Consider the following 12,938-nt stretch of genomic DNA (forward strand, 5'->3'; position numbering starts at 1 on the left):
GAAAAATTTGAAATTTCAGCAGAAACTAAAAAAGATAGTTCAGAACATACTGGACGATAAATTGAAGAAAGCATCTACATGGTACGTTATTACATACAATAGCAATTCTGCACGATTTCTTCGAAATTCCATGGATAATTTCGAAATACTCGATTAACTTAAAAGCAAAACAGGATAAAGAGAAAACACTTAAAACTTCAATAATTATAATTTTAGACAATCATTTACAATCGATAATAAACGAATGTCTAAAACCTGACAGTGAAGACGAACTTGATCTGTCGAGCATTTCCGTTCCTCCAAATATAACATCAGCTTACATATTAATTTGTCACTGGATGAGCAGTACCGAAGAATTCAAACCAGAAAATGAAGTTTAGTTTTTAGAACAATTTCCCTGCGTTTTACAGAATAATTATAATATAACAGAAGTAGGGGATGCAAAATCGAGTATAAATAATGGCAGCATTGCTAATTTATGCTTGGACTTTTAAAAATCTTCTTCCATATTTCGAAACCGTGTTGTATCTTTATATTTATTTTTTAAACTGCAATTTAGCGTAATAACCAACACTTGGCACAACATTCGTTTATTTCAGTTTTTATTGACAAAACTGAAATAAACAAATGTTGTGCCAAGTGTTGGTTATTACGCTAAATTGTGGTTTAAAAAAATAATTTTAAAAGTCTGTCAGAAATAAATCTTCTCTTTCCAAAAATTTAGCTTGGATCTCTTCTTATGTTAAAGACACATACAATGCTTTGGCCGCAACTGAGAATTCGTCCATATTTTGCCAAATTAAACAGTACGACCAATAAAATAAACTAAAGGAATTAAAATCCATTAAGCTCTCCTGTAGAATAATTCTCGGACTTAGGAACAACAAAATTGATACTTTGCGAAATATTTTATTTTCGATGGTTGATTTGAAAATTTTATTAGAAGTTCAGAAAAAAATTGTTTAATTGTATCTGCAGTTGGTTCTTGGGAAGCTATTGAATATCTGGAAGACTTCTTTCTTATGGACACGGAAAGTTTTAAAAAAAACTTGATGAAGAAAGGAAAAAAATTGAACAAACGGTAATCTTACACGAAATTACTTCAAACGAAATTAGAGATTTTCCTATGAAATATGTCAAGGCATAATTTATTGTGTGTTCCTTCATCCAATAAACAGTATTACTAAGTTTTAAAATAATTAATATCTCTAAAACAGTACTTTTAAAATGAATTAAATTTAAATATTGTGAAATTATATACAGTATATATCCATTTCATGTTATGCTGTAAATATTAAATGTATTTGTGGGAATCCGCACTTCAACCGAAAATAATACAATTTTGTCGTATATATGTTACCGGCCAAACCCGATTTCAGGTAAAACTAGTTTGTCCTAGGCAAATTAGTTTATCCCGCGCATGCCAGGATATACTAGTTTAGCCTAGGATAATCTAGTTTGGCCTAAATACTTTAGGCTTAACTAGTTTGACCTAGGACGAACTGATTTATGTACTACAATTAAGCGCCAGTGTAAAAAAATGATTTTGTGTAATTCGAAATGCCGCCACAGTGCACCCAGTGGTTAAAGTGTACCTAGGTAACCCCAATGGTGGTGCTTCGGTTAGGTTGGTTTGGTTAGGTTAATTTAACTACATTTTTAGTAGACATTTCCTTTTTTTTTTTTTTTCTTTTCTTTTGTTCAAGAACTACCGTGAATCAATAACTAGTGACGTTAAACAATGGGCGGCCTGCCGGCGGCTCCCCTCCGGGAGGAGTCCTCTGGGAGCACGAACAGTCCGAAGTGTCGCCATTGGGGTTACCTAGGTACACTTTAACCCACCCTGTAAAAATAAATAAAAGATTAAATATTTTATATGTTACACTAAGAAACACAAATAAATTCATTTTTAATTTTAGTTTGACTTTAAAAGTTATTTTTATTATTTCGTTTGAAATTTTGAAAATATTTTCGAAAGTTAATTACCTTTAAAAGTGCATGGCTTAATAAAAAAATACAAACTGATAAGTACTGATTAGCTTATTTTTTATTTTATACTTTTGTACAAGTGTTGTGTCATTTCTAATCAATACTGTTTTGTATAATTAAGTAGACTATGTTTGAATAAATATTGTTCATCTAACTGATTGCCTTTTAATTTTATTTTAACCATTAATATACTTAAATCAGGCCTGGTCAACCCGCGGGCCGCATGCGGCCCGTCACATTAAATTGTGTGGCAGGCTAAGCGATATTATATATCTACTACCAGGTTGGCCCGGCGTTGCTCGGGCAAAAGTAATGATAGCGAAGATTAAAATTATTACGTTATAGTCAACCTTACCCGTTTTCACAGAATGCAAGAATTGGGTCTCCCTGTTTCCGGACTAATTAGAGAATTTTTAGATGGGTCTAAAAATATGTTCGATTTCCCGCAAAACGAAAAAAACTGCATCTGCGTCTTGTACATCGCTTTGTCTTAACAATTCCATTGTTACGTAACTCTTCCATTGTCGAAACCTTAATCCTGTCTCTCTCCCCCCGGGGGGGATTTCGAAAAATCCCTTCTTATTGTGCGTTTTCGTGACGTACCCTAACTGTGTACCAAATTTCAACTTTCAACTCCTAACCGTTTGAGCTCTGCGCTTATTATTATTATTATCATTATCAACTCGTCTCGATTATATATATAGATTAAAACTTTCGCTTTCCGTTTTGTGTATACCAAAACAATTAAATAAATGAAAATTTGCATATGTCATTGTTATAATGTGCAAGTGCGAATTTGTTATACCAAGGGTGCGTTTACTTCTGAGTTAGCAGTGCTAATTCTGATAACCGGATGTGACGTCATTAGCACGTGTATTCGTGCTTGCTTGTCCAATCGAAAGTGAACACATACGCTAACAAGAAATATGGCGGTTTCCAGCCATATTTATTGTTAGCGTATGTGTTCACTTTCGATTGGACAAGCAAGCACGAATACACGTGCTAATGACGTCACATCCGGTTATCAGAATTAGCACTGCTAACTCAGAAGTAAACGCACCCCAAGAGTTCGTACTCTTGGTATAACAATGAAATCTTATTCATTTTGTATTTGTTTTACTTTTTTAAAAGCAGGGCTGTGGAGTCGCGTAAAAATCTATCGACTCCGACTCCGACCAGGGGCGACTTGTTACCGAAAGAGACCCGGAAATTCTGATGTCATCACATGACCTCAGAATAAAAGATTCAATAAATAGAGTTCTAATAAAGATAGAACGTCTTTTAGCTTTGGAATATAGTTTTATTTCAAAGCTAAAAGACTTCTCTAAGTAATAGGCCTATACAGTATAAATATGAATTCAATAATTTTTACTTTTCCGGCTGTTATATAAGTTATAACAGAGGAAAAGTGTAGCGCTCAATCAAAAAATGACCCCTCCCAAATTTTTATATTTTTAGACTCAGGGCGCTTTGAAATTTCGAGATATGCAAAAGATTCGAGATTTTTTTTTTCTATATGTGTAGATGTTAGACTGTGTGGGGAGGCATGATTTTGTTCACCCTGTTTGAAGCCTAATAATTTCTGTGGTCAGAGTGGTCAGAATCGGAGTCAGATGGTTTAACACAGGAGTAGGTTATTAAGCGTCAAAGTGGTTGAACTAAATCATGCCCCCATATACTGTACATTCTAACATCTTAACGGGTTTTACTTTACTATTATAAAATGGCAAAAAAGCTTACTTTGAGGGTAGAGACGAGTTTTATTGTATTTTTTTTTTTAATTTTGAACGCTAATGACGAGTAAAATATTCATTAAGAGATATGACACATGACCCCTTTTATGTCTTCACCCTGTCGACCTTTAATTAAGAACCAAAATTTAATAGTATTAATGCCCCTTTATACACAAGCGACAGTGCCACATTTCATTTCTTAAATTTTACTCATTCTGAGATATTGTTTAATATCTCAGAACAGAAAATAAAGAAATTAAACAAATTAGACGCCAACACACACTGGTGCGAATTTTTCCCCTTTATTGACTTTTTTGAGGGGTTCGGGAGGTCTCCAAACGTGTAGATTTGCAAAAAAAAAAAAAAAAAAAAAAAAAACTTGGAGGGTCAAATTTGACACGATTCCAATACTTTTCCATTTTATATACATAACAAGTTGGTAAGTAAAAATGAGTCGGAGTCGGCGGATATTTTGACGACTCCGACTCCGGCTAAAACACCAAAACTCAACGACTCCGACTCCACAGCCCTGTTTAAAAATATGTTTGCCTAAATTGTGGCCCATTGTAATGTTACGCGTGATCAAAGTGGCCCGCGAAACAATTTAGATTGGCCAAGCCTGACTAATAATTCTAAATCAGTTCGGCCTAGGACAAATTATTAATAGTTAAGCCTAAAGTATTTAGTCCAAACTAGATTGTCCTAGGTTAAATTAAACTAGTATATCCTGACACGCGTAGAATAACATAGTTTGGCCGGTAACATGTATAATTGCTGATTGTCGTTTGATAACTGTCAACTTTTACTTGTAACATCTCGTTGTACATGTTCTCGACGCCGAAAGCGATGCTTTCTCGCGACCTTTTGACCTCCCGGCCGTAAGCTACCGACTTTAATATAACAATTAAGACAGCCCCCATTGAGACAGTCGCCACTTGTACTTCAGATAATTACAGTCGTCACCTGGTCCAATGACGGAAGTCGTCGCCAGCTTCTTAACCCATCACGTTAGCGCAGTGTCTCCTACTTGGATTAACATAGTCGCCGAAACGGAATACTAAACTGCCTCCTAATAAGACTAACTTCGTCGCCAAAACCCCGGATAGTTCTAGATTTCACCTATACTTCCTGGTCAGGGAGGTTACCACGTCTACTAGCGGATTCAGCAAACTTCAGGAATTTACGTCTACGCGAAATATTCTGTAAACTCTTTCTCTCGCGACCAACTACGGTGTATAGGTAAGATATTTCGACATGGCACGATGTATATATCATAGAATTTTTTTCTTTTCAAATAAATAGTTACTAGTTGTTAAACTATCATCCGAATGATTCACTTCCAACTCGCCATCTCTCCGACCTCTTCCATCCGGAATTCTATTGGCGATTTTAAAATAATATTGTATTGTATTGTATATTGTGAGGATCCGAATCCAGACTTTCCGTGTGTTTACATCATTTGTTCATAATATCACATCGTAGTTATACTTTCGTTAAATAACTGTCAACTTTTACACCTGGGAGCTAAACATCTGACGCTTTCTCATCATCTCTTGACCTAATAACTCGATTTCAACAGTTCAAAATATAGAACAGAACAACAAAGTAAGGAGTCGTCACCAGTTCCTAGATCGGACCACTCAAGTTTTTCCTGTGCTAAAATATTCGGATAACCTCCTCGCCTTTGGATATCTCCTCGCCTAGTATCTAGTTAACTAAGAACTGTGGAAATAAGAACTGTCGTCCAGAACTGTTTTCTTTTATGTCCGACTGACTTGCAGCAGATCCAGATTTCCTACAAGGTATTTATCACCACGTGCAATTTCTGTAAACTCTCTCTCGAAAATCACAAAAACGTTAATATCCGATCCGATATATATAGGCCTATATATATATATATATATATATATATAATATCTGTCAATCGTAGAAATGTATCTAAAAGGTAGCATATTTAAAATCGAAATGTTGTATGGTCTATCGTTACCCATTAAATAGTTGTTATGTTAACCCGTCTTTGAGTAAGTCATTTCCGGTGCGCTATCTCTCCCTCCATCCCGAATCGGTTCGCTCACACACGCGATCGTTCGCGCGAGAACCTAACAGTTTCTGTGTCTGTCCGTAAAGACACAGTGGTGTCAGTCCTGAAGAAACTTGTCATTGCGATCTTCGCCGAAGCGATGTCGACCCTTAGGTCACGTGGTGCCGAAGTATAGGCAGGCCCTTCGGCATTGTCACAATATGTTTGAAAATATTTTTAAATTTAATTGTATTTTTTAACGGGTGTTTGAATATTTTATAAAACAGGTTACTGTACACGATATTAATTTAATGATTACTACAGTTTATTTTTCTGTAATATCCGAGTGTTTGTATCATATTAAGATTTTCTGATATTGTCTGTTTATTTTTTCTATTGTTAATATTTTAACTTAGAATACATTCACCTTTTAATATGATACTACGTTTTAATTTTATCTAGTTTTGAATTCATATAAAATTTGTATATCATTTAAAAATAATAAAGTATCTACATGATGTAAGGATCTTTAAGAATAATACGAACCATATCAATTTAAAGGGTATCGGGGTTATTTATAGAGATTTAAAACCGTCACCAGCAATCCCTGGACTACGATTCGATAACCTGAGATTCCGAGATTTTGTCAATGTAATTTTATTTTCCTGTTTTAAGCCTCATGCCATTATACAATACTATCAATAATTAAGTTGTTATTCGTGACGAAGAACATTGAAACTACACTCGTCCAGCTAGAATAAACTATATATTATTAGTTTGTATAGCATATATTACTTTAGTACGTAATCTATTAGAGTTATATCGATTGTTCTGGTACACAGCGGACTCAAAAGCCTGCAACCCCATAAGAAAATGTTTAAACATAATAAAATAATTAAAACTCTGGTCTTTACATCAAAACCGAAACCGAAATTAAAATTAAAAATAAAATAAAGCTAATTAAATAATTAAAATGAAATCAGTTGAAACATAATATTTGGGCAAGAGTGGATAAAATACTTGTCGATTTAGTTATACAGTATTTCATGCAGGCAACCAGAGTTGAGTCTCTATAGCACTTCTTTGTAAAGTGTCAGTTTCGGTTTCGGAGATATAGATTATTTGAGATTATTACTCAAAATATAGGAAAACATTTTGATACACTTTTCAGAATGTACAGTATTCAATATCAAGAAGATTTTTATGTTATGAAGCATGCATCTTCATATTTAATGCAGGTTATTAAATTGGTATTATTGCATGAAAAAAAGAAAAAAAAATAGAAGGCAAAAGGTTCAGAGTATCAAAATTAAATTACTTTCTTCATTAGAATTTATCTGTGTTTTGTAAAGAAGCAAGAATGTCTGAAGGTATCCTCAATCATGGCAGTTTACGTTTACTATTAATAAATGAATTATTGTTATTAAATATTTTTTAAAGATATTTTATTAAATTAATAAAAATATTTATTTGAAACAATAATTACATTTAGGAAAATTTTTATTAGTTATTTTCATTCTTGTATAATTACTAAAGGATTTTGCTGACTTCCACGTACAGTACAAGTACTTTTACAAGTATACTTTCATCTGTCTAATTCAGTATGAGGATTGCCTAACATGAACCGAGCTCAAATCCTCTTCGAAATGCAAATACCACTCATATTTATTCTTAATTATTTTTTATTAAAATTGCATAAAAAAATTTTTCTTTCACATTTTTTCCATCCGTGGGATTGCGCCTGGCCAACGGGTTGGCAACGTGCATTTTTCTGGGATTTATTCACGTTTGCAATACCTATCTAGGGGCCATTTCCCGTAGAAAGTCCTCTCTCGGCAGATCGCCTACGTATTGCGTTGCCTTAACGAAATAATCCAATAATCAAAACCACATCTTTAAATCTTTGAACAAAACATAGAACTTGTTTTTCGAATCGGTCGAACATCATGATTTGTTTTTTGAGTGTCCACATAGGAAAACATTTCTATTCCGGGGTGACGTATTTTTCTTCGCTACGCTATACATTTTACCCATTTCTTCGTTCCTAATATAAGCTATTCAGGCCGAAATATATATATATATATATATAATAACATAAATTATCGTGACGTTTTAATAAAACATATTAACTTTTACATCATTTTTCTCCTGGGTCTGTCAGCAAGAAACAAACAATCTTACACCTTTGGCTGACGAACTTTTATAATGCGATGCTGAGTACCAAACCATTTTTATAAAAAAATAGATAACAATAAATTCAACTAATTCAAATCGAAAAAAACAAGTAACCATTCGTCCTAGAAACACCATACACACGATCTCAAAAGACCCAATATGGCGACTGCCGTGGTGCATCAAATTATCGTGTCCAAACCTTGCGTTTATAGACCTTGTTCTAGAGACAAATTAATCAGTAATTCAAAATTACTATCGATGATATTTAGTCCGGTATTATACGGCAGTTGATGTAGCTTTATTTAGCTAATGGTTAAGTTTTTCCAAATTTTTATTGGGTCTGACTTTAAAATTCTATCTGAATATCTCCACGCAGTTTGGTCACGAATTACAGGTTTCTCTTTGTTACCCCGATGACGATAATGATGTAGTTTGGCAAACGTTGGTTCTGCTGTAATTGTTTTCGAATTGTCGATAGACTTCCAAGTAAAATGAATTCCCGGAATCTCAACTTTACTCGGAAGAACTATACCTTTTGTTCTCAAGTAGGGTTCCATGGGTGTAAAATGCAACGTCTTCTTTAGAATAGTTAGAGGAATGGTTGCGTTCTTAACTTCTGGATCATCTGGCAAATCTAATGAAAAAAACGTATTGCGGAACAAAAGAGTACTCCATGATGAGTTGTACGTTTTTATTATATCCATTAATGATATATTCTGTTGCGGCAAAATAAGTTCGTCGATGTCTACTATCACAACGTATTTGTGCGTTTTCGCGTATCGATACATACAATCCGCTATATTTGCCAAATGACCATAATCCCATGCGTCTCTTACATCAGTAGGAAGATTCCATGGAAACAAACTGATAGGCATACCTCCATCAATTGAAGCATTTAACAATAATTTAATGGAGTTTTTTGCTTTATAATCGTAAAATGTAAAATGTTGAACTCCCATTATCTGATAATACGCAATGAACTCTGCTAGCTGAAGATTATTATTAGGAAACTCTCCAAAAAAGGGTCGAACACAAACTGCAATGTTACTTTGCCAAATTTCATTACCTTTTACAGGTTCAGTAAGTGCCACTTTAATCCAATGAGTTGCGTTTTGTTTAGTCGATGTAAGAGCTACTCGTTCAGGAATATCGGATGCCTTGCAATAGAAAAACAATGATATGTGCTTTTTATCGTGATCTTCTGGAATAAATTTATAATTAATGTCTGAACGTTTAATGGAACCATTGTTATATTTTAGCAGGCAAGAGAAAGTAGTCAAATTTATTGGTTTTTTTGGACCTATTGCAATAATGCGAACAAAGGATGGTGTTTTTCGATATTCCCAATAAGCAGAATACACGTAATAATCTTCTTTAACATGAATCCATTTGTTTATTATTAATTGCGATTGTGAATAATCAGAGTTATATGTTTTTGTATTTAATGAACGACTTACTGACCTTTTTACATGAAGATTGCTAGTCTTATTGATTTCAATATCTTTGAAAATTAATAACAATAATAGCGCTGCTATTATTATACACCATGGTAATATTCGTCTTACTTTCCTGACAGATATTATTCTTCTTACTTTAATCTGAAATGCTGAAATAAAATTAATTATCAAAGATATTTTAATGATTTCATAAAATTAAAGATATTACAGAGGGAATGGAAAGTAAGGAGGCATTGAGAAATCGCTTAAGTTTTGTAATAATCAGTCGTTCATAATATTTATGTGCTCGTGTACATCAATCAATGGAAGTTTATATTCACGCATTATTAGCGAGGTTGAGGCTGAAGTTTTAAACGCGAAAACGTGTACGTTGGACGTTCAGCGCCCGTTTCCTTTAAGCCTAGTAGTTTTTGACAATGGTGTTTGAAATGTCGATCATGATTCCACTGACTATCCAAACAACATTGTAAAACTTCTAGACTTACTGGAAAGGTGCGCTGAACGTGCAACGTACACGTTTTCGCGTTTAAAACTTTGGCCTCAACCTCGCTATTGATGTGGGCAGTAACCGCGAGAGACCCGCACGTGCAGTGGGATGAAAAGATGGCTGAGCGTTTGTCTGTTTAGGAACGATGCAGATTGCTTCACGCTACTAAGTACAGTATGAACTAGAGCCAAAAATTTTCGCTTTTGACGAATTTCTCAGCTATATTCGCCTGGAGTGAGCATCTTTCAATTAGTACTAATTTAAAAATCCGGTCTCAACATCACTAAGTTTTTTTTTTTTTTGGCGAAAATCGGCGAATTTGATGATAGGTGGCGAAATCGTTAGTTTCCCATGTGCTTCGTGCAAAAATGTCTAGAAAACAGTCAACTGAGTTTAAAATTGATTCCATGATTAAGGAATTAGGTGGCAATATATTTCGCCGTACCAAAAAGAATTCTCTGTGTTAAGTGCTCTACACATGTCAACTACGAACGTGATACAATTAAGAAACGACTTTCGGAACATCTCAACAGTGCAAAACACAAGAAACATTACACCCTACAGTCACAAACATTGTTGTTTGAAAATGGAAGCGATTTTGATAAAGAAATGGTTGAAGCATTCACCGGTGCAGATATTCCGCTTGAAAATTTAAATAACGAAAAACTGAATTGTTTCTCGAGAAATATATGAAGAAGCAGATCAAAAGTGTTCCAGGTATTTTTTTATTGTAATTAGTTTTTTTAAATGAAACGTTTATTTTATTGAAATTGATGCTGCTGTTCGCGATTGTGCTCATAATTTAGCTGAAATATGATTTTACTCGAAGTTTCATTGAGTTCTTTACTTTTTTTAGCACTGCGGGCACATCAAAAAACTATCTTCAACTCAGTAACAGAAAAAATTAATGTTATTTTTATGTACGTTTCATTACAAAGCTATATTTAATTATAATTTTCTTTAAAAGTATATTTGTTACCGCTAAAGCTCGAAACTCGTTAATCTGCAGATTACCTAGCTAATCTGCAGATTAACTAGCGTGATCCGTTAAAGTTGTGAAAATTGTTCCATTCTCAAATTACCTAGATAATGTGCAGAGTATCTAGGTAATCCGCACATTACCTACTAGGCACTCGGTAAAGTAAAAATAAGATCTTTGCCACAAATAAATGTACCACAAATAGGTGTGCTTTTCGCAGAAACCAATTGCTATGAAATTCAAAGTGTCACCAATCTTTAGACTGCACAATTAAATAATGTTGCCTATGGTGGGTAAAATGGCGGCTCGTCTCTGATTCCAGCAAAGAGAAGAAAGGAAACAGTGGGGACGCACGTTCAAACCTAACCTAACCTATTCTAATAATTTGATTGGTAATAATTATGGTAATTTATTAAAATAGGTTAGGTTAGAACAGAACGTACGTCCCCACTGTTTCCTTTCTTCTGTTTGCTGGAATAAGAGACGAGCCGTCATTTTACTCACCATAGGTAACATTAACTGCACAATTACATCATGCGATCACCAGAAAAAGTATGATAACTTTATTATTTTTCGTCTCCGGTCTAAAAGTAGGGTATCGTTGAAGTCGTCTCGGTCCCCTCAGTTCAGATAGATACTCAAAGTCCCGAAATTCCATAGGTGGTTATCTATATAATAATTTCTCTAATTGTATTAATATTTTAGATCGTTTGATTTTTTGTATGTTTTTTAATTGGTTGATGATTGATTCTATCAACTAATTTGTCGATTCTTTGATTCTATTAACCTGATTCTTTAGATATCGAAAGTAAAATAAAGAACATTATGTTAATTTTAAGCGTACAGAAACATTGCTGTTGTTTCAGCAAAGATCTTATTTTCACTTTACCGAGTGCCTAGTAGGTAATTTGCAGATTACCTAGATAATCTGCACATTACCTAGGTAATTTGAGAAATAGAACAATTTTAGCAACTTTAACGGATCACGCTAGTTACTCTGCAGATTAGCTAGGTCAGTGTTTTTCAACCTGTGGGTCGCGACCCCCAAGGGGGTCGCGATGCCTTACACGGGGGGTCGCGGTTACAAGAAAAAGACAAGTGTTTGCAGGTCCTACACTACATTAAAAAAACTACAATTTCAGCGAGAATTACGGCCCACCCCAGAAAATGATAGCGGAAAAAGTGTTGAGCTGATTTGCAAAAGAAAATAAAAAGCAGAAAAGTAGAAGCTGAAAATTGAGATCCTAAAAAAAAACAATACCGTTGGTGAACAGTTCCATGTGCCTAATGTTACAATTAAAGGAAGTTTCATACTTTATGTGTTAAATTATTGTCGATTCTGCTGAAACTTTCATTTTAATCAACAATAATTTGTCTCAACAGAAAGAAAATTAAATACATAGTTTTTAAAATCACTGATATAGTTTTAATATAGCTTTAGGGGGGTCGCCAGAATTTTTTAACTAGTAAAAGGGTCGCGTATTCAAGAAGGTTGAAAAACACTGAGCTAGGTAATCTGCAGATTAACGAGTTTCCGAGCTTTAGCGGTAACATATTCATACAATTGAAGAATGTTTTGTACCAGGTATGTATATCCACCACATATTTTATTTCACCATTTTATAATACATTTTATTTTTATAATTTTATATTTAATTTTAGCCCTTATATCGTAGCTAGCGATTCGGAATGTAATTGCGATATTGAAAATTTATTTTAAAAACGTTTTGGCTCAAGATCATATAATGAAAAAGAAAACATTATTAAAAGAGAAAGGCCTAAGTTAAATATAAACACTTCAATAAAAAAATTTGTTCGACATTTTCACGATAAAATGGCTCTGTAAATGCATAAAAATGCAAAAATTGTTTTGTTGGCTTGCCTACTATTTTCAAATGAAATTAGTGTGTGGAATAAAAATTGCTTTGACAATTTAGCTGGCAAAAGACACGAAAAATCGTCGATTCTTTCGTATTTGAAGCAATTTGGAAATCGAAGCGGAATAGAATTTAACATTAGTAAATAATATAAAATAAATATTGAAAATTATAACGAGACAGTTACGGCTAATAGATATATTATATCTAAATAAATAGAT

At 33.8% G+C, this 12,938-nt stretch overlaps 1 protein-coding gene across 1 annotated transcript; it reads right to left on the minus strand.

Moving 5' to 3' along the window:
* Window positions 1-8,217: 8,217 nt before the first annotated feature.
* LOC111612756 (glycosyltransferase family 92 protein F13G3.3-like) lies at window positions 8,218-11,335 on the minus strand. The gene is made up of 2 exons (XM_023354012.1): window positions 11,284-11,335; window positions 8,218-9,523 (listed from the first exon to the last, which is right to left on the minus strand). The coding sequence occupies exons 1-2, from the start codon at window positions 11,333-11,335 to the stop codon at window positions 8,220-8,222; spliced, it is 1,356 nt and encodes a 451-aa protein (XP_023209780.1). The 3' UTR covers window positions 8,218-8,219.
* Window positions 11,336-12,938: the final 1,603 nt, after the last annotated feature.

This window comes from Centruroides sculpturatus, unplaced genomic scaffold, assembly GCF_000671375.1.
Source record: "Centruroides sculpturatus isolate CEXI.00-Female unplaced genomic scaffold, Cexi_2.0 scaffold112, whole genome shotgun sequence".
NCBI lineage: Eukaryota > Metazoa > Arthropoda > Arachnida > Scorpiones > Buthidae > Centruroides > Centruroides sculpturatus.